Source organism: Nicotiana sylvestris, chromosome 10 (genome assembly GCF_000393655.2).
Source record: "Nicotiana sylvestris chromosome 10, ASM39365v2, whole genome shotgun sequence".
Lineage (NCBI taxonomy): Eukaryota > Viridiplantae > Streptophyta > Magnoliopsida > Solanales > Solanaceae > Nicotiana > Nicotiana sylvestris.
Genome location: NC_091066.1, coordinates 134,635,590 through 134,658,055, shown reverse-complemented (window position 1 = coordinate 134,658,055; position 22,466 = coordinate 134,635,590). Strand labels below are relative to the sequence as shown.

At 38.1% G+C, this 22,466-nt stretch overlaps 2 protein-coding genes across 2 annotated transcripts; both read left to right on the top strand.

The window, feature by feature from the left end:
* The first annotated feature begins 10,810 nt into the window (after positions 1-10,810).
* On the top strand, positions 10,811-16,604 carry LOC104237273 (uncharacterized). The gene is made up of 7 exons (XM_009791382.2): positions 10,811-11,061; positions 11,539-11,669; positions 12,148-12,200; positions 12,297-13,060; positions 13,860-13,940; positions 15,269-15,331; positions 16,242-16,604. The coding sequence occupies exons 1-7, from the start codon at positions 11,008-11,010 to the stop codon at positions 16,305-16,307; spliced, it is 1,212 nt and encodes a 403-aa protein (XP_009789684.1). The 5' UTR covers positions 10,811-11,007; the 3' UTR covers positions 16,308-16,604.
* A 4,302-nt stretch (positions 16,605-20,906) lies between these two features.
* LOC104237274 (zinc finger protein 5-like) lies at positions 20,907-21,975 on the top strand. Its single transcript, XM_009791383.2, has one exon. The coding sequence runs from the start codon at positions 20,980-20,982 to the stop codon at positions 21,751-21,753; it is 774 nt and encodes a 257-aa protein (XP_009789685.1). The 5' UTR covers positions 20,907-20,979; the 3' UTR covers positions 21,754-21,975.
* The last annotated feature ends 491 nt before the right edge of the window (positions 21,976-22,466 follow it).

The window sequence follows — 22,466 nt, the reverse complement described above, 5'->3', positions numbered from 1 at the left end:
GACCTAAAATGAAAAGTGCAGTTTATTTCCTAGATGCATGTGCGTGAGGCACAAAAAACAGCCTAAAACTAATTTAATTGTCCAGGTGTCACTTTCCTATTGAATACTCTAACTAATTAAACTTAAATACTAATTTTTTCTCTTTTCTTATTCATTTTTCTTTTATTTTTTCGTTTTTTTCTCTTTCTTCATTTTAACAGAACCATGGTTCTCCACTGGCCTGCCACTATCATCTCGTGCCATCATCTTCCTCCCCATGCTTTGAAACTAGTCATATTTTATTTTTTTGCTTCTTTGTTTTTCCTGTTGAATCTCTATTCCCACTCCTCTTTTTCCTCCGCCATATTCACCTACCTTTACAAACTCCATTTCATTGCTCATATTTTTTCCCTTTAATCTCCTCGATTTGATAGAAACATAAGTTCTCTTAAGCAATTGTGTCATGGATTTAGGTTGGAATAATTTTAATACTTGATTGGAGAGCTTGATATTCGCCAATACCATTTTTCGTACAAGAAATTTTCTCTCCTTTTCTCTTCGATCTGGGCGCGTCAGATTGATGTAAAGAAAAAATGGTCAAATTAGAGGTGATAAAGTGGAGTGGTTGGGGAGGTGGTTTTGATTTTTCAGAGATAGAGTTTATGGGTTTAAGGGAGGTTATGGTTGTGACTGCCTTCTATGGTGGCGGGCTGCAAGAATAATGATGAAGGAAGGTGGAGAAGATGAAATGAGAAAAAGAGTGGAAAAAGTTAAAAAAAAAATAGTGCAGTATTAAATACATAGTGCGTGTTAAACACAGCCCAACATAAGACTGGTTGGGTATTTTGAAGGAAGTATTAAATTTAGTCAAGATAAGAATAGTGGGATGTTAGAACATCCGTAAAGTTAAGGTGTGTAAATAATTTTTCCGAACAAGTTTAATGAGATCTTTATGCATTTTCTCATAATACAAAGAAATACATATGTGATTTTCTCTAATACAGTCCTACCAAACCACCCCTTAATTATTAAAAAGGATCTCATCAATCATCTTATCACATCTCTGGGTGATGCTTATATTTGGTTGAAAAAAAAAGAGGAAGTAGATGTCAAGGGTTAAGTTATTCAAATCGTTTAGTGAGGAAGTACAAATGGAATAAATATAAGTTAATGTCAAGAGACAACTTGATTCAAACTAGCTCATTGTATTGGTCAAAATCTGACCATAACGGTCAGGCCGACCAATGTCCCATTTAAATGACGAAATGAGAAGGAACAGCCCCCAAAGGACGACCGAGGCAGACGAAACATGAAAAAGCATCGGGTCAAGTATACATCAAGATGTCAATGACTATAAATAAGGGAAAAGACCCCCGAAAGCAGGGGGGACAGAAGAATCAAACAAAATTCTCTTTCTAGCTCTCCAGTTCTCCATCTCTCTCTCCTTTGTAATTTTTAACAAACTGAAAGGAGAACGAATCAATCTTCAGCCACTGATATAATATGTAACATGCTCCCCCCCCCCCATAGAGGAAGGGGAACAACACTGGAAAGTTCCAATAAGATCATCTATGTTCACCTCTTTTTATATGATATTCTTCCATCTAGTTCATTGGTCTGGATTTCATTATGTGTGACTAAGATTTACCCCTTCATTTTTTTTGATTGATTTATTCAAAAAGGTTCCGATATCTTTTGAGTCAAACAATTTGGCGCCGTCTGTGGGGATTTCTTAATGAAATTTCCTAGTCTCTTCCTGACCAAAGACAAAGAACACGATTATCCCTCAGGAAGAGCGCTAAGATAAAGTCATGCCCAAGTGGAAGAAAGGCGCAGCCAAGAAAGGGGAGGAAAACTGGATACAGCCACCAAATGTAGGATCGGCCCATTCAACTATCGAAACACCAAATAAAATGAGTTGCGTTATAACCCTACTCTGATTCGCCGATCCATCAAATGAGGGTGAGGAAAGTATATATTTAACCTGGTTTCTACTCTCTACTCAAGCAAGGACACAAATGTTGCGTGAGCGAGCGAACAACGAAACACTTCAATTGGAAAATGTAAAACTACCGCACGGCAACCGAAACATCTCCCGCCAATGGTATCTCCAAATCGAAAGGCAAGAGTCAGGCAAGGAAACTCCTATGAATGCACCAAACAAATATAAGTAAAATGGCGACGTCTCGTATTCTCCGGTGTTACACACTGCGATGCGAACAATATCTAGCTAACAGGGACTCCCCCAAAAGACACCAAATTCTCTGAAAAACTAACATTTCGATAAGTCTAAATAACACCATTTAAGGCCAAGGTCCTTCGCCAAAAAGAAGAGTTTGACCCCGATCAAATGACGATGGGTTAACAATTTGATAAGTCGAAATAACACCCTTTAAGGCCAAAGACCTTCGCCAAAAAGAAGAGTTTGACCTCGATCGAACGACGACGTATTAACATTTCGATAAGTCAAAATAAGACCTTTAAGGCCAAGGTCCTTCGCCAAAAAGAAGAGTTCCACCTCGATCGAACGACGACGGGTTAACATTTTGATAAGTCGAAATAACACTCTTCAAGGCCAAGGGCCTTCGCCAAAGAGAAGAGTTCGACCTCGATCGAACGGCGACGGGTTAACATTTCGATAAGTCGAAATAACACCCTTTAAGGCCAAGGGCCTTCGCCAAAAAGAAGAGTTCGACCTCGATAGCACGACGACGGGTTAACATTTCGATAAGTCGAAATAACACCCTTTAAGGCCAAGGGCCTTCGCCAAAAAGAAGAGTTCGACCTCGATAAAACAACGACGGGTTAACATTTCGATAAGTCGAAATAACACCCTTTAAGGCCAAGGGCCTTCGCCAAAAGAAGAGTTCGACCTCGATCGCACGATGACGGGTTAACATTTCGATAAGTCGAAATAACACCCTTTAAGGCCAAGGTCCTTCGCCAAAAAGAAGAGTTCAACCTCGATCGAACGATGACGGGTTAATATTTCGATAAGTCGAAATAACACCCTTTAAGGCCAAGGGCCTTCGCCAAAAAGAAGAGTTCGAACTCGATCGAACAACGACAGGTTAACATTTCGATAAGTCGAAATAACACCCTTTAAGGCCAAGGGCCTTCGCGAAAAAGAAGAGTTCGACCTCGATCGAACGACGACAGGTTAACATTTTGATAAGTCGAAATAACACCCTTTATGGCCAAGGGCCTTCGCGAAAAAGAAGAGTTAGACCTCGATCGAACGACGACGGGATAACATTTTGATAAGTCAAAATAACACCCTTTAAAGCCAAGGACCTTCGCCTAAAATAAGAGTTCGACCTCGATCGAACGACGATGGGTTAAAATTTCGATAAGTCAAAATAACACCCTTTAAGGCCAAGGGCCTTCGCCAAAAGGAAGAGTTCAACCTCAATCGAATGACGACAGGTTAACATTTCGATAAGTCGAAATAACACCCTTTAAGGCCAAGGGCCTTCGCCAAAAAGAATAGTTCGACCTCGATCGAACGACGACGGGTTAACATTTTGATAAGTCGAAATAACGCCCTTTAAGGCCAAGGGTCTTCTTTAAAAAGAAGAGTTCGACCTCAATCGAACGACAACGGGTTAACATTTCGATAAGTCGAAATAACACCTTTTAAGGCCAAGGACCTTCGCCGAAAAGAAGAGTTCGACCTCGATCGGACGACAACGGGTTAACATTTCGATAAGTCGAAATAACACCCTTTAAGGCCAAGGGCCTTCGCCGAAAAAAAAGAGTTCGACCTTGATCGAACGACGACGGGTTAACATTTCGATAAGTCGAAATAACACCCTTAAAGCCAAGGGCCTTTGCCAAAAAAAAGAGTTTAACCTCGATCGAACGAGGACGGGTTAACATTTCGATAAGTCGAAATAACTCCCTTTAAGGCCAAGGGTCTTCGCCAAAAAGAAGAGTTCGACCTCGATCGAACAACGACGGGTTAACATTTCGATAAGTCAAAACAACACACTTTAAGACCAAGGGCCTTTGCCAAAAAGAAAAGTTCGACCTAGATCGAATGACGACGGGTTAACATTTTGATAAGTCAAAATAACACCCTTTAAGGTCAAGGGCCTTCACCAAAAAGAAGCGTTCGATCTCGATCGAAGGACGACTGGTCAATATTTCGGTAAACATCCTTTAAGGCCATAAGCCATTGCCAAAGAGAAAATGCGAAATATTTCTAAGGCCAAGGACCATCAGAAAGTGCAAAAAGACCGGGACTCGCTGTGCGGGAATCTATCTCATGCCTAAATCACGTGAAACAAAAACAAGGGTAGAATACAAGACAAATAACAGCAAAAAATTCTTATTTAAACAAAGTCTCCGCGTGAATTTTCCCGGATAACATAAGGCCCAAGTCAACAATATAAAAAAATAAAAAGGGGAAAAAAGAAGAAAAGAACAACGACAATCGACTACAAATATAAAAAAGGGAAGAAAACAACAAACGAAAAACAGATCAAGATCATTATCTCTCTACTCGGCATCATCATCGCCGCCCTCCCCACCGTCATCTCTGCGAAATTCTCTTTCGGCGTCTGCGCCCCCATTGGCTTCTGACATCGCCGTGTCATATCCGCAACTGAAGCGAGCCTCACGCGCCTCTTCATATGCAGCCTCAGTCACATTACCCACCTCCCACAAACTCTTGTATATATCCCGCTAGGCTTCGGCGTAAACCCAAAGCTCGTGCATGTGGCAGGGAATGGCGGTGGAGGAAGATTCAATTTGAGCCAACAGTCACTCATTTTATGCCTCTAGTGCCGCGACCCGATCTCCCAAAACCGATGCCTCTCGGTCGATCTCGCTAATGTGCTCCTCAAGCCTTGCCTCCATAAGGGTGGACGTCGCCCTTTACGACTCCTGCTCGGACTGGAGGACGCGGATGGTATTCTCTAGGGCCGCCGCCCTCGCCGAAGACGTGGACGAAGCACTCTCGATGCTCTCTAACCCATTAACCTTGTTTTCCATCCCAGCCAATTTCCCTATCCACCCCGCGCTCAGCGCCTCGACCTTGATCAAGTTCTGATCCATCTCTAACTACATTGACCTCAATTTCTCCTGTAGATGTTCACACTCTACGGTGACCCCCTTGCCCAACTCGAGCTACTCATCTTTTATTCGATGTTTCTCCTCAAGCAAACTCTTGCTACGGATAGCCTGCATCAATTCCTGGTCCCTCTTCTCCAACTCCTCGCCAAGAGCCCGATCATCGAGGTTTGCCTTCAGCCGCTTATGCATCTCGTGACACTTGTTACGGTAGCGACGATACTTCTCCAGCATCTTCAAGAAAATCTTGGCTCGAATGTTGGCCCTGCAAATTCTCTCCACCTCCACCATATACGTCTGAAAAATGAAAAAATGGGTTAGAATCTTATCATCAAGAAAGATGAGGGAAAAGCGAAAGAAAGTGTAACATACCCTTAAGCCCATAGCGGCCAACTCGTCCATCAAGTTAGCATCGGGAACGGTCCGAAGGGCCGCATTCTCGGCTGTGGAGCATAGCATGTCAAACTGTGGCACCAGATCCTCTGTGTCCCCCAGGAGATTGACATCCGAAGGGATCTCAAGAATACAAGTCGGGCCTCCCGCACGAACCACCGAGTGGGTAATGCCCTCATCAAACATTCTGACATCATCAGGGTTAAGGTCCGATTTGGATTCATAATCGTCGACCACCACGCCCTTTCCTCTTTCAGCAATTGAAGAGGAAGCACGACCAACCACGGAGGATGAGGGTACATCCGAAACTACAACGGCGGCCCCAGAAATTTGACCTTCCGCCATGATAGGTTGCTAATCACTAACAATGGTTGGAATCTCTGATTGAGCCGAGGGAACCCCTGGCTCCATTCCCACGAGGGGAACCGCGACAAGCCCCTCTCCAGATCCCGTCGAAGGAGAGTCGTCTAGATGAATCACTGTTGGGGGTGTTGTATCGAACTCCACTCTCCGTCTTTTTGATGGCCCCTCTTCTTCCTCAGTAAGCGGAGATTCACCCGTCGGGCGAATGACAAGAGTCGGAACTTTGGCCTGAGAAGCGGCCTTCGCAGGAGTAACAACGACCGTAGACTCAACTGAAGCAGCCCTCGACGAAGGTCGGGCGATGGGTACCACGATAGGGCGAGTAGATAAGGCTGGTTGCCGAAAAGCTAACGGAGGAGCCCTCACTCTTTGCACCCTCCCTGACATCGACGAGCATCACGTGAGGAATTAAAAACAAAGAGGGAAAGGAGAAAAACGACGAATAGAAATGACATCTTACCAGAAAGAGGCTTGCGCCCATACTTGTCATAGAAGGCCTCCCACGTGCGGACCCCCGCCGTATGAGGGAGAATAGCACTCACCCACTCACGGATACTTTCGACAGGTGGAGGAGCCAATCTCGCGGCTGCAAAAATTGGCAAAGATTTAGTATCACGACAAGAAGGGGTCGTGCATCCCTTCGACTAAAAATAAAACAACATATAAACTTACGCGCAAAATTCCATTTCTCAGGGAACCCCGTTAGATCCATCACGAGGTGCTCGGTCCGCACATAGAAGTAATTCTCATAGAAACGGGGGTTAGCCCTGTCATCCATCTTCACCACCAGGCTCTTCGACCCCCGAGGGCGCATGTGGATCATCGTTCCACAAATATGCTAAGGGGCGAAGATGCTGAGCATATGCCCCAAAGTGACCTCACGGCAGGTGAGCTCCGTGAACTTGAGCAACATCAGAAACAGTTTGTACAGGTATGACGAGAGTTGGGCGGGGCATACCTCATAAAAGCGACAAAAGTCCACTACCAGGAGAGGGAGAGGAAGAGTGTACCCAATAAGGAAGGGGTAAGCGTAGAACACGCAGTACCCGGGGCTGTCAAAATGGACGATGTCGTCCCCTATCGCTAGCCACATTTTGATATAACGAGGAATTCCCCAACGAGTTTTCAAATCTGCAAGATCCTCCTCCTTTATCACCGAGGGGATAGGTTTCGGCTCCTCCCCAGCGCGGCTGCTGAAATCAATCCATGCTCTTCCCGGGCGAGGCAAAATCTCGGCTACTGATGGAACTTCCTCATCCTTCACCAGTTCTGCCCCTCCGATGGCCGGAGTATCGTTTTCCAGCATCGGAATTGGGGTGGGGAGATCAGCGCGAGAAGAAATACCAACCATTGTACCGAATCGACAAAGAAAAGAGACTATGAAAGGGAGAAACGGGGATTTTAGACTCGCATGAGACAAGTAAAGTTTGAAGTATCAAAAAGAAAGTATACTCGCAGGAGTTCTTTCAAACAAAAAGCAAAGGAATGTGCCGATCGAATGAGGTATTCCTTCTATTTGTAAGAGACACTGGTCTCCCGAGCACGAAACCCAAGAGTCGCTAATTAAATCTGGTGGTATGCGAAACGTTTCGATCATCTGGGAACGTGTATCAGAATGGATAGCAACCACGAAATAATGATTCAGTTCAACGATGTTTCGGTTCCGAAACCGTCGCAACGGTCCAAGAACATTGAAAGAACGTCGTCATCTCCTCTAAATCTAAGGGGCATGATTAAGGAGAAAGTAGTCAGATTTTTCTCGGGTTGATAACGACCTTGATCCGTCTGCCAAGCCTGACAGGAGATGACCCCGACAGACGGAGGGACTAACTATATTGGTCAAAATCTGACCATAACGGTCAGGCCGACCAACTTCCCGTTTAAATGACAAAACTAGAAGGAACGACCCCCAAGGACGACCGAGGCAGACGAAGCATGAAAAAGCATCGGGTCAAGTATACATCAAGATATCAATGACTATAAATAAAGGAAAAGACCCCCGAAAGTAGGGGGGACAGAAGAGTCAAACAAAATTCTCTCTCTAGCTCTCGAGTTCTCCATCTCTCTCTCCTTTGTAATTTTTAACAAACTGAAAGGAGAACGAATCAATCTTCAGCCACTGATATAATATGTAATGCTCCCCCCATTGAGGAAGGGGAACAACACTGGAAAGTTCCAATAAGATCATCTATGTTTACCTCTTTTTATATGTTATTCTTCCATCTAGTTCATTGGTCTGGATTTCATTATGTGTGACTAAGATTTACTCCTTCATTTTCTTTGATTGATTTATTCAAAAAGGTTTCGATATCTTTTAAGTCAAACACTCATAACTCCGAGGAAAAAATTGTACTGTTTTGACCACTAGCTTTGCACAGTGGCGGATGTACATGGACACTTATGGGTGCTTGAGCACCCATTACTTTTAACCAGATTTAGTAAATTTGCATAGGCAATTATAAAAATAGTTAGATAAATTTAGAGTGAGCACCCATAACTAAACTTTTTTTTTCTCTTCTTTTGAATTTTTTATCGGCAAGCATCCATCACTTTAAAATTCTGAATCCGCCACTGACTTTGCAGGAATGAACTGTCGTTTCAATTGAGTAAATATTTGCCACATATTTTTCGTAAACTAGTTTTCAATTGTTAGACCACAATTCAATTTCATAATTAATGTAGACTTAAATAAATATAAATTTACCTCAACACATTAAAAATTTTACTTAGCGAATTCAAATTTACTAGACCAAGCCAAGTGTTTGGATTGTAATAAATAAATGACATTGCTCTATCCGTCCCGCTCTATATGGCTGTGTCTCTTTTCTTTTTTTAGTTTGTCGAAGAAAGAATATCACTTTTAGGGGTCGTTTGGTAGGGTGCATAAAAATAATGCTGAATAGGGTGTATTAGTAATATTGGTATTAGTTATGTTTGCATTAGTTATGTTGACATATTTCTTATCCATCGTTTAGTTTGATGTATTAAAGCATTGCACAGTTTCTAAAAGAATTGCTTGTTTACAAAAATATCCTCAAAACTAGTCCACACTCTAACTTTTTAAAAGAACATATTTTCAGAAATGTTTTTATGTGAAAAAATTTAAAAAAATTATTTTATTTGTCTACCTATATTGTAATATAAAATTAAATATTTATTTATAAAAAAAGAAATATGTTAAGTATTTATTTATTTACTATGGATATAATTTTATTTCTCACTATTTGAATTATTTTGAACTTGCATTAATATACTAACTAGCATATTTTAATCAAGCATAAATTTTGAAGGACAATTTTGTCTTTAACTAAGCTAATGCATGTATTAAAACTCATTGCATTGCTAATATCATTGTTTTCTATGCATTTGTTATGCGTAGGATAATACCAAATAGGCTGTATAACTAATGCTTCCATAATTAATGCATATGTTCAAAATATCTATCAAATAATGTATTATTAATACACAAAGCTAATGCATGCATTAGCTTATCCAATGTATCCTACCAAACGACCCCTTACTATTTTGATACTTGTTAAATCTTATTATTCTCTAGCACACGATGTTGAGTCTCACTTAACATAACAGTTCGCCGTTTTATTAGGATAGAGAAATATGAAAGGACATTTAAAATTCCCATTGTCCCTCATTTAATTATTTGTTGCAAGGAAATTTTTGATAATTTGCATACATTTAGCCAAAGCATCAAACAAATTTCTTTGTTTCTCAAAGTCCATGCGCATTTAGACACTATCAAATTACGTAAAAAAAATAAAAAGGCCAGATTTATAATTGGTAATTGAAAAATAATAACAATTTCAAAAGTAATTATAATTTAGTCATTTTTTTATGTAAAGATAAAATCTGAACAAAAACATCCTTAAAAATCCGAAAATATTCCAGCATAATGTGCTGGAGTTCGAATTTTTTACATATGAGCTTCCAGCATAATGTGATGGAATTTCATAATGTGCTGAGTTCCAACATAATATGCGAAAGTTTGTATGCAAAGCTCCATAATCTAGCATATTAGGCTGAAATTTTCTGTTTGTTGGAGTTCCAACATAATATGTTGGAAGTTTATACGCAGGAGCTCCATAATCCCGCATATTATGCTAGAACTTTTTGTGTTTTGGTAAAAATAATTATTTTCAATAATTTTGCAAATGCTGACTTTTTTTGATTACCAGTTCAAAAATTGGCTAGCCCATGCTATTTTCACTCAAATTACACGTAAAAATAGCACGGTATAGCCAGTTTTCAGACTGGTCATTCAAAAATAGCCAGCATTTACGAAGTCAATGAAAAATAGCCACTATTTTGCTGCAATAGAGACCGGTCCAGCATAATATACTGGAGTTCGGTGCACCTGTGTATGAACTCCAGCATATTATGCTGGACCGGTATACTTTGTTGACTCCAGTATAATATACTGGAGACTGGAGCACCGGTGCTCCAAACTCCAATATATTATACTGGACAATTATACTTGCTGGAACTCCAGTATATTATGTTGGAGTTCTAGTGTACTTATGCTGGAACTCCATCATATTATGTTGGAGTTCCAGCATACTTATCCTGGAACTCCAGTATAATATGTTGGAGTTCAAGCATACTTATGCTGGAACTCCAGTATAATATACTGGCGTATTTTCCGGGTTTTGAACAGTGTTTTCGCTCAGATTTATCTTTACATGAAAAGTGGCTAAATTTTGATTACTTTTGAAACTGGACTATTTTTGAACGATCAGTCGTAAATCTGACTATTTTTAAATTTCTCCCAAATTACACATAGAATGAGACTGATGGAGTATAAGACATTTGGTGAAGTCTATTATGAATAATGGGCCCTCTGTAAAACTATTTAGGCCCGATTTGTGGAAGCTGAAAAGCCCACTTAATGAAGGCCGAACTCCACTAGTAAACCAAATTGGGCCTTCATTGTTCTTTAAAGCCCACCTAAGAATCTGAATTCTACGCGCGCAGTTGTCACGTGCATATCGCTCTTGGCCCCCAAAACACACACACACATCACACAAACACACCCTCTTTCCTCTAGCAAACCCTAAGGCCTAAGCTCGATCTCAAGTCTCGTATCGGAGCTGCTACTTTTCCCCATTTCTGAAGGATTTTGATGTTTCATACAGTACAATTCCGGTTCAGCGTTTATTTCTGAGATAAGGTTTCGAAGTTGCTGAAATGGCGGAGGCTTCGAGCTCTCGAATTACAATTACGCTAGGACGCAGCGGTCAGGTAGTTCCTTTTTTGAAATTCTACTTATATGCTAAAAAATTCTAACGAAATTCGGAAATGGAGAAACGATGAAGTTTCATCAGCTTTTCTATAAGAATTTTTATGTTATTTTTACGGCACTTTTAAATTTGGTAATGTAGAATTCACGCTGTGTAAGTTGCCGAAGAAATAAACAGTTCGCTATTGCAATTTTTGGTGTGAATTTTTAATTATTTTTGTGTTATATGTACAAATGAGAAAGTGATTAATTATCTGGAAATGTTCTGTTATTATTGTAACAGAGAGTTATGCTAAAGAAGTGAATTTATCTTTGAATGTTACCTTTTAAAAAAGAAAAATTGAATTTATCTTTGAATGTTTTATTATTAGGTTGGAGGGGACAGTGTTATGTTATGGAAATGGTGTTACGGAGCTGTTGTTGAGTAATTCGATTTTCATTGTGACAATCTTTTGATTTTGGCTTTTCATGTGTAAAAGGTGGTAAAGAAGGCAGGGTCTGTATTAGGTCATCCCTTTCCTGATTCAGGGCCAGCAGTTGGGAGCAAACGGTCTGTCAGAGATAGGCTAGGTACTACTGCAGATTCAACAACAGAATTGAATAATAAACGGTAAACTCTCCATTGTTTTCCTCGTAATCATTTGGTTGTATGATTTGATCTTTTTGAAACTAGGAAAGTATATTTTAGCTTGCATGTCTATTGGCGTTATTTTTCGAGCGCATAGTGATATTAAAACATTTTATGAGTGGGAGAAAAGTAACGAGTGTAAATGAATTTCAATATGATTTAAATACTTAACCAGATGTTCAGTTAGTCTTGTAGTCTAAATAACAACAACAAACCTAGTGTAATCCCACAAGTGGGGTCTTGGGAGGGTAGTGTGTGCGCAGCTTTACCCCTACCTTAGGGAAGGTAGAGAGGCTATTTCTGGTAGACCCTCGGCTTAGGGGAAGCATAGTCACATTTTTGTAGTATAAATAGTCAACCAAAATTTCCTAGTGTATGGAGTGAGGTGATTGCTATACTTTTGTTAGAGTAAATTATATGTTCAGCACTTACAAACAATAGCAACATTTCATTTTTGCAGTCAGCGAGGAGATGGAAGTAGATTGAGCTCTAGTTCCTCTAGTGGCATTGATGGTAATAATTGCACTTCTTCTCCACTGTATATTCTTGTTTGTTATATATACATCCAAATTCAAGATTGTCAATTGTGTTCCTTATGATTTAATGAAGATGCGCGGCTTGGTAAAGATGACCTTCGATATAAAATCATGCGGAAAACTGTACTCGACCGAGGTCAAAGCAACGGCCATCAGAATGGGGTGGATCTTCGTGATTTCCTTTCAAGGCCAGCTCAATCTTCAACAGCAAAACCTGGTTTTCAACAGCAGATCCCCGAGCTGAGGGATAATAGACCACGAGTACCTGAGCCAAGGGATAATAGACCGCGAGTACCTGAGCCAAGGAATGATAGACAGCGAATGATTGATTCAAGAGGTTCTAGACAATACTTACCTGAAATCAGAGATTCAAGACAGTACATACCTGAAGCCAGGGATTTTAGGGGGCACCATCCTGAGCTAAAGGATGTCAGGTATAATACACCGGAGTCAAGGAGTTTGAGCATACTGGGACGAGCTCCCTCCACAAGAAATGCAGATGCTTTGCCACAGATGGAGTCGATAAGAAATTCTTGTTCCCCCTGGACACTGGATCGTTTAAGGCGAAAATCACCAGATGGAGTTGTGAGTTCTTCTAGAGGTATCTCACCACCAAGGAGAGGGGAGGAACTGCAGAGAAGACCTCCAGTCACACCTTATGATGACCCGAGACTTAGTTCATACACAAGGAAAGATGTCTCTGAGTTTTCACGCCCCATGACTTCTGCAGCTTACCCGTCAAATACATCCCAACCTGCTGGACCTGGAAAGACTGTTGCACCATTGCGTCCCCCAATTCCACAGTCGCGCAGTCTAGTGCAGAAAAGTTCATATGCAGTACAATTTACTTGACTTTCTACTTTTTCTTTGTTTCCTCTTTTACTGAAATTTCATGTTCAGATCTCTTATAGCTTAGATGATTATATGGTGAGATTTTTCTTGTGATAATCAAACATCATATTTATCCTATTTCCAGGGCCGCAAACTATTTCTTCCTTCAAGTATGTGACCTCTGATAATTAAGTGTTATTCTGCATTACTTCCATACCGATATTAAGTACAACAGATTCTCATAAACATCAAGTTGTTTACTTGTAAAAACATATCTTTCTTCATTCTTAGATAAGAGTTGCTAAAAGGAAAATGGTTAACCTTTTCTAAAGAAGAAAAAATAAAGAGGGCCTTGCTTGTATATAATCATCTGTTATCCATTCTTGAGAGTTATGTGAGATATACCTTTTTGGATATTTGTTGGCTCTTCCATAAGCTGAGGTTTTATTCTTAACGATGCATTTTGGTGTTTGTGCACTTTGCACCTAGAGTTTATTCTTTAATAAATTGTTCACTTATCAAAATAGATGAACCTTACTGGATCTTGCAAAAAAAATTTGTTGGATAGTTGTAACTACGGTAGCTTGTATTCTCAAATTCCTGTCCATGATAAAATGCAATATTTGGCTAGTCACATGATTCAACATGTCTACTTTCTGGTGTGAAAATTTAGGCCACAGCCATGTCTTGAGAAAGTTCTTATTGAGGACGATGGATAAATGATTGGAGGTTAAAAAGAATATGAAAAGTTAAAAGAATTTGGTTCACTGGTCACTAAAGTTTCTTTTTCTTCCCCTCGATGCAGGTTGAGGATCAGCCTACTGTTGATAGTTTTTTGCACTCATTGGGTCTAGACAAGTATGCTATCAATTTCAAGGCTGAGGAAGTAAATGTCCTTCACCTTCTAGTATCGCTTTTCAGTTGCAACATTATTGATTTATTAATCTCATCTTTGTTTATATTAAGCATCATTTCATGTTTAAGATTAACACTCGAGGCATGCATGTAATTGAAATGCTTTATACCATTAAAACTCTGCAATATCTATTGTCCCAAAAATTGTAGAAGATTTAAACGGCTCGTATTCAGTTATGAGATCTTGTGGATTGGGATTTGCATCCAAGCTACTCGATATGGTTGCTTAGAATGTTGAAGTCTTAGAAAATTATAGAGTTTATACCTACTTGATGCCACAAGTGTGAGAAGAAAATACTTCCTAAACCATCTGACGTTCTGGTTCTGGTTAGCCAGAAATTTGTACTACTTTAGGTTTCTGATTTTGCAATTGACGAATCAAACTTCAAAGTTCATTTTATCCAAGGAACAATGAAATTTCCCTGCTTCTGCCCCATAAAGTTGGCCTAGATCAGGCAAACGAAGAATGGTAAATGAGTAGTTGTTTTATGGTTAAAGTAATTATATGCTTTTGTAGTTCAGATAGAAAGTAGTGTTTGTGGGTGTAAGGATTGTAGTCAAAGCATTCCAACAGATACCAAGTTCATATCCAGAATGTAGTAAATATTAGAACAGTTTGGGCAAAAAAAAATTAAGAATGTAACATTCTTCTTTTGTAGCTAGTATGAGGACAGAATACCAGAAGATAGAACTGTTAAGGTTGTCCCTGGGGGAACTGAGGCTTGAAGAAACATACCTTATTTGCAATGTGTTCGCGATGTACATTTGTGGCTGGACTACTGGATTCAGAAGTAGAAATTGACAGACTTATGTGTTGGACAGTAGGATTAGGATGAACTAGGTGTGGGTGACTTCTAACTTCTAAGGGAAACTAAAAATGGCAAACAACTTATAGAAAGGTGGATTTCTTACTGGAGAAAGGGCATGTGATATTTTCAGTGCATTGGTCTAAGGAGTAATCCTAACATGAGCCTATCCAAGGCAAAGCGTGGTTACTGCATTGTGTAAATGTATTGGACGAGCTACTACAATACTTGGAACTTTTGCGGCATGGGGTTAAATTTTGGAATTTGGACAAGCTTGGCATTTAGGTGAGGATTGTGTTGTGGTTGCCGCTACTGTAGTACTATTTGCAGCTGTGCTGGCTGTGACTCCCCACATATACGTCTTCATAAACTCAGTTTACTCTATTTCTTGTCACCAACGTGTTATTGCATCTTTTTTTAATGAATTATTGTTGAATTGCAGGTGTAAATTCTTTTCAGCTATTATACATATTTACCTTGAACTGTGCTGCAGGTGGATCTGTATTCGTTGAAGCAGATGGGTGACAATGATCTGAAAGAGTTGGGAGTACCCATGGTATGCTCTTATTAAATGCGATATTTGATCTATTCTTGGAGACCTAGATCTCAGTTGAATGCTCTGGATTTTGTTGTGCGTGTGAATGTTTCTTTTTGTCATGTTCCCAATTTTTTCTTTTGAGGTGTTCACGGCCATAAATTTTCTGATTTGCCTTTTCTCCTTAATTGAATTCCTGTTTTTCCTTGTGTGGCACTTATATGCCTAAACTTTCTTTTAAGCTATCTCTGAAACAATTTTTCCTTCCGACTAGGAAATATTTTAAATATATTACATGATACAAGAGTTATAGCGGACCATTTTCGCAATTACAACTTCTTCTTTAACCAGTTTTCGGAAACAAAAAAATATGTTGATCCGCGTATGCACTGTCAATGTATATTATAATTACTAAGTGGAGAAGTATAGAGTGATGGGCCCATTATTCACAGGGTTTTCGAATCGCAGCCACTAGCCCTCGGAGATTTCTTAGTTATCCAAAAACTCATGTATATTATAATTACATGTATCGATCCTTCTCCTAATAACTATACAAAATCAAGTAGTCATTCATTTGGAAAGAGAAAGCATGACTTATGTTCTCAGATGACTTTATAAGGAACTGCCCTCCCTCTGTGAAAACCTTGAGAAAAGTGAGCAGGATAGCATTCATACTTACAAAGAGAGACTGAGGGAGCTCAGGGGTCTTTCTTTTGTCTTCAACTGATATTCTCGGCCCAACATCCACAATACTGTGGATGTAAGTTAGAGGAAAGGGACTCTGGGGAAGCATTTCCACATGACATATTTGTAATTTGGCATGTGTTATAATGTACCTGTCTTTACCCTTTTGCCTTACTGGTTTAGCAGTTCTGAAATTATGGGTTTTTTTCACTCCTAGCTTTTCTGAAAGAGATGCCTAAAATTGTAGGGTCCAAGAAAAAAGATTCTGCTTGCCCTAGCATCCCGTGCCAGGAGACAAAGTATGATTACGTGAACGGATGCAATTCAGATGCATATCGGAGCTTTGATGCAAAAACCATGAGACCTGAAGTGAGATCATGCAACTCTTCAGAAGCCTTATAGAGCATGTATTTCCTTCTCATTCTAGCTGGGTGAGCAATGTTATGGATCAGTTGTTAGATCCCCTTTGTCAATTCTGTAGTTTTCTATACAGGGCAAAATATTTTGCCGAAAGAAGTCTGATTCTTTTGTTGTCACAGTTTTTGCCCTTTCTTTGCGATCCTCATTATTTTGAAATTACATACCGGTAATTCCGAAGTGTTAGCGGGTAGCTTTTTTTTTTTTGATGACCGAGAAATCTGTCTGGAGCCGATCCTTTGGACCAACCGCAGCCTTCGAAACTCGGTGGATAATGGGCCCGCCCCTCTACCCTTCTCCACTTAAATACCAGGCTTTGCTTTGCATGGTGTGTTGTGTGTGTGTGTGTGGGGGGGGGGGGGGGTTAGCTTTCTTTTTTATATGACTGAAAGATATGGGAACTGAATGAGCCCGCTGCCATATGCGCATATATTTGTCTGGTGAAGTAAAAATCTTTTGAATACGTTGATGCGCTTGTTAAAAGTAGGGCGTGTAAAACGTTTTGCAAGTATGCTTAGAAGTTAGACAGGTTGATGTTGTTAGGTTGGTTTCGATTTTTCTGTCTCCTTTTTGTCTCTCATGTTTTGTTTTTTCCTTGGTAACTTCTTTTGGGGTCTCTGAAATGGGAGGTTGCACCCGTTGGACAGAAACATAATGTTGTCATTAAGTGTGACGCGCTAACTATGTTCTTCTCGAACTATATATATAACCACAAGACTTGACCAAACATTTTATATACGAGTTAACCAAACACAAGCACGAAATCATGTGGTTTGTACTTAAAACGGGGAAGTGGGTTGTGAGAGAGCAATGTAAGCATCGTCCATTTTTCTCTCGGGTATTGTCAGTACTTAGCTTTCATTCGCCTCTGGATGTAGTGGTATTTTTGCCAACAAACTTAAAAAAGTGGTTTGGCTTGCGTGGATCGATCTCTGGGAAAATTTCTTTTGAAAACTTAAAGATTTATTGCCAAATGCTGCGAGTCTGTGAGACACCAAATGCCGAAAGCTCCAACTGCGTGATTTTTATTCACAATTTCTTATGATCTCTAAGACAGATCTTCAGTCGCAAAAATGGACTAAACATTATTTCTAGACAAAACATTCAGAGAAAATCTTTTGGGCGTCATTTAGCCGAAAACTAGGAGATTTTGCCGGCAAATATCCTTTTTATTAAAAGCTAAGGAAAAAAAAATCTATAGCAGAGTCCAGTGTCCTCTAAAAAAGTTCATGTGTGGATAGAAGGGAGGGACCATTTCAACTTCCATCAAAGTTTTGATACAAAAACTTGTACTTTAAAATTATGCATTCCTACACTCTTAATACTAAATTATTAAAACTTGTGGTGGCACTTTATAAATTTAAAAAAATAAGTAACTTGGTGCTAGCTAGAGAATTTCAAAACCTCAGTCCCTACTCAATTGATTATTGTACCATCCAAATGGATTCTCGTGATCTCATTCACAACTACTTATTCAATTTTCATCATAGAATATGGTATTAAACTAACATTGCTAGAATATTAGGTTTATGGTCAATTTTGTCCTTTTTCGTTCCCATGCAACTAGCTTATTTTATATTCTTGTTTTTTCTCCAAGTCCAATTTCGAATTACATGAGTCTGCATATTCTTCAGCACTTTATCTTCACTATTTTATAGATGGAAACTTGAACACTTTGCAATAGGTTTTGGGTTTTGCGATAATATGATATGATTCTTTGTACACCTGTTATCTTACATTGAACTTGCAAAATTACTAATAAAGTTATAGTGGTTTATTATATTGTTATTGCCAATTATGATATTGGTGAGTGCCATAGATATTTTATTAATCTTGTAGTTTTTTAAAAGAATAATAATGCAATCATTTTGAAATGGAGGACAGATGGCATATGTCTCCAGTTCACAAAATTCCAATATCTTTTGATCTAACATAAATAGTACAAAGGGATTACTTGTATTATCACATCTCGTATGCTCCTGTCTCTTCTTACTTATCTTGTCTTGCTTTACTTAAACGACAATAATTAATTATAATATCAGGGACAAAAGAACTTTAATTAAAACTCTCCCTCCTAAAGTTCCATTTAGTTGAACTATGCACATGAACCCTTTGAAATGAGTTTGATTTGATTTGTCTTAATTGGAAAAAAGCTCAACGACATGCGATAAGTATTGGTCAATTAATTAAACATTCCTTAATGACATGCCAAGATTAATTAAATTAAAGAAAAGAAAAGAACACAAACCATGCTTCACTGAAGCTTCTTTTTCTAGTGAAATATTTTTGACTTTGTGTTGCATTGTCAATTTTGGCATTCTTTTGAGTAAAAAGAAGAAAAAAAAACATCTGAGTTTCTTAAGGGATTTTGTCGCTTGAATAGAAGTAAAATAATTAATGGATGGAAGTTAGACTTTTTAAAAGAGTTGGCTGATGGTAGGGGCTACTTATGATCCTGTAATCTACACAAAGGCAAAGGATAGGAATATAATAAGATACATTAAATGAAGAAGTAATCAATCAAAGATTAATAACCAAACCAACCCAACCCACCCAACCACCCACCAAAAATCTAATTCCAAGGTTAGTCCTTCAAAAATTAAAGGAAAATTTATTCCACATGTTGATATAGAGAAATAGCTTGATGACAGCATGCCTAATTGGAATTCTTCTCCTAAAGCATTCGAATAGACTAAAAAGAAGAAAAAGCATCGAAATGTATGGGTTAGTGAATTAATGAAGTGGGTGCAAATCTTGAAATACAGAGTTCAAAACCTATTTATCTAAATTTTGATGGGTAGAGCCACTCGATACTTATGCGGGTAGAAATAATAGAAATCCAATAAAATATTTAGGTACTGTGATCCAGACACCACTGTCATCATAGAAAAAGGGCAGCGCACTAAGCTCACGCTATGCGCGGTATTTTGGGGAAGGACCGGACCACAAGGGTCTATTGTAAACAGCATTACCTTGCATTTCTGCAAGAGGCTGTTTCCACGGCTCGAACCCGTGACTTCCTGGTCACAATCAATTACGCCAAAGCTCCCTCCACCAGTGTCATCATTGAAAAAAACAATTAAGAGAATTCAAGAAAAAGGAGTGGGAATTGATGAGAATGAAAAGATTGATTGGTGGACTAATTTTTCTTTCACCAATGGAAGATCTTGTAAGAGACAATGGAATAAGCACACAAAATCTGATAGTTTCTAATATGTCCCACAAAGTTACAATTTATGGGGCCCAATCAAAAGGGTACAACTGTCAACATAAATGCCTTTGCTTAATGAATAATACTATAATATATTGTTTAAATATATTTGAACAATATTAGATGATGACTTGATTCACCTTAAACAATTAAATTATATGGTTTGTTTGCTCTAAGAAGATATGCTCAGATCTCATAGAAGACCCTAATTAGTATATATGCTTACCTCATCAACCACTTCCTTATATTCCTTTGTTTAGCAACTAATCTCCCATCATATTTTTTAATTGCATTCCTTTTGACATGGTCAAGATAAACCCTATTTCTTTCACATTTTTTAATGAATAGGAGTGTGTGGATAATTGCAAAGAACCTTCATTTAAGTGCTGAATAATCACAACTCTACAGTTATTAGTGCATGAATATAATTTAGAGTGCTGTAGTAGATGGGACTAGTCACCCACAGATAATTATTTAAATGAAATTGAATTTTATTTTTTCTAATATTTTATTAGCTTTTGGTAGAGAACAATACATGAATATAATCCACTAACCAATTGGTCAATAAAACAAGTGTTAAATAAGCCTTTTAAGTACAGTGATAGATTTGTTGAGTCCTTCCAGGTGATTACATCCTCATCTTTCTTTGACTTTTGTTGTATTGCATTTATAATATTTAAAACATTCTCCTCTTCTCAAGCATGGAATATTTGTTTTTTAAGTAATCAAGTGGTACCATAATTGCATGTTTTTATTTTTTGTATTTTCTTCAAAAGTAAGAATAAAAGACAATATTTAGTCTTTAATCATACACACTGAATCCTCTTTGGTTGGAAAAGTTTATGGTGTATCTACCACATTACTATTTATAAGATTTTTTTATATTGCATGAGAGACAGCTTCCTAAATATGACTATTCTTTTCCCTCTCCCTTTCTTTAATATTGACTATTGGTATATTTATGCCCTGTGCCATTTATATATGCAAAAAAACTTCTCTCAGCTGGTGTTGCATGGCATAGTCAAAAGAATATAAGTTTTATATATGAAAAATATTTACAAAATCAACTTTTTTGTAATATAATTAAAAATAAATTTCTATAATAAAATAGTAACTTGATACTAACTAAACTGCTATAATAGGTTAAAGTCGCTGATTATATAAAATTTTTTACACCATCAGTGTACATTGTTAGGGTACATAACTTACACCTTAGCTAGTCAAAAGCCCATTGAAATTACTATATAAGGAAGAGTATGCACAACACAAATTAGACCATCATAAGTCACAAAAAAAACATCATCTTTCTTTTATTCTAATTTCTCTCTTTCAAATCCATTCATTTTGTCAAGAAAAAATGACCAAGGATGTCTCTAGTACTTTTCATTCTCCATCATTCAATAATGGAGAAAATTATGAATCCTCTTCTAAATCGTGTGTAGAGAACAAGAGGCTCAAACTCTTTGGTTTTGAGCTTGAACCTTCGCCAAAAATCCAAAAGAATTCTAAAGAAGATCAAGGAGATCATGAAAGTGTAAATTCATCATCAGCTTCCACAGTTTCATCAGGAAGAGATCAAGAAAAGTTATTACCTGCATCAAATAGTAAGCCTGATCATGAGGAAATAATGAAGAAATTTGAGTGCCAATATTGTTTCAAACAATTTGCTAATTCTCAAGCTTTGGGAGGGCATCAAAATGCTCACAAGAAAGAAAGAATGAGGAAAAAAAGGCTACAACTTCAAGCAAGAAAAGCCAGCTTAAGTTGCTATCTTCAGCCTTTTCAAAACAGCAATAATAATATTAATTATCAGTTTTATGATCCTAATTCTTTCTTTGGGAATTCTGATCAGTTTACTGTGTATGATGAATCCCAAATTAGTTTCAGTCCTTATGATCAAGATTCCCAAGTCTCAGCAGGAAAATGGCCATTTCAGCAAGATTCCCAAGTCTTAGCAGGAAAATGGCCATTTCAGCAAGATTCTTGTATGTTTACTCTTACACATGGAGAGAAATCTAGAGAAAAATACTCTAGGCCTGCAGCAGTGATGAAACCATCAGCTTTGCCTAATTCAGCTTCTAAAAAAAAGTGTAATTCTTTGGATCTTCAATTGGGATTAAGTTTGCATTGAGTATTGCAAAGAGATTAATATATATATTTGTAGTGTTTTAGTTTAGATTCTAGAGATTAAAGAGCCTCATGCAATCATGCATGGTCTCTTCATTTCCAAGATTTTTAGGTCTATTTCTATACACTTTGTAAACATGGAAGAAATGGCAAAGAAAAAACAAAGATGATTTTGCTAATTCTTTCTTTTTTTAATCTTATGAAAATATATCATGAGTAGCTTTCATTAGCCAATTCAATTTTATATGAAAGAATTAAGCTGAAAATGTTGAGGATAAATTGGTTTTGTCTACCAGGTAGAATCATAAAATGTACTCCTATCAAAATTGCAAAGAAATTAGTTTTGAACTTAGAGTTGTCATAAGTTCTAGCTAACTTTTATTCAAATAGTATATTTGTTATATAGAATTCATTAACTATGTATAAATATTAAATTTAGAATCCAATCACTAACACTTGAAATCGTCGTTCTAAAATTCAAAACCCATAAGGTTGAAATCTTGGCTCTGCCTCCTTTCTAGAGAAAGAGGAAGCCTTTTATTTCATCTTTCCTAAATTGATCGATCAAATTCTTCATATGCGAAGTGTGAAAGGATATGACTAGAAATTCGTCTTGCTATTGGAAATTGCTGCAATTTCTCAATCATGTTTGTTTCAATCGTTTATAATAATGTTGGAGCATAACGTTCGTACCTGTTACAACTGTTGATACAATTA

Bases quoted from the DNA above. Each gene is read 5' to 3' on its own strand.
- LOC104237273 (XM_009791382.2), top strand. From the start codon at position 11,008: ATGGCGGAGGCTTCGAGCTCTCGAATTACAATTACGCTAGGACGCAGC. The intron at 12,201-12,296 runs GTAATAATTGCA...GATTTAATGAAG, and splicing joins TTCCTCTAGTGGCATTGATG to ATGCGCGGCTTGGTAAAGAT. The intron at 15,332-16,241 runs GTATGCTCTTAT...CTAAAATTGTAG, and splicing joins AAGAGTTGGGAGTACCCATG to GGTCCAAGAAAAAAGATTCT.
- LOC104237274 (XM_009791383.2), top strand. From the start codon at position 20,980: ATGACCAAGGATGTCTCTAGTACTTTTCATTCTCCATCATTCAATAAT.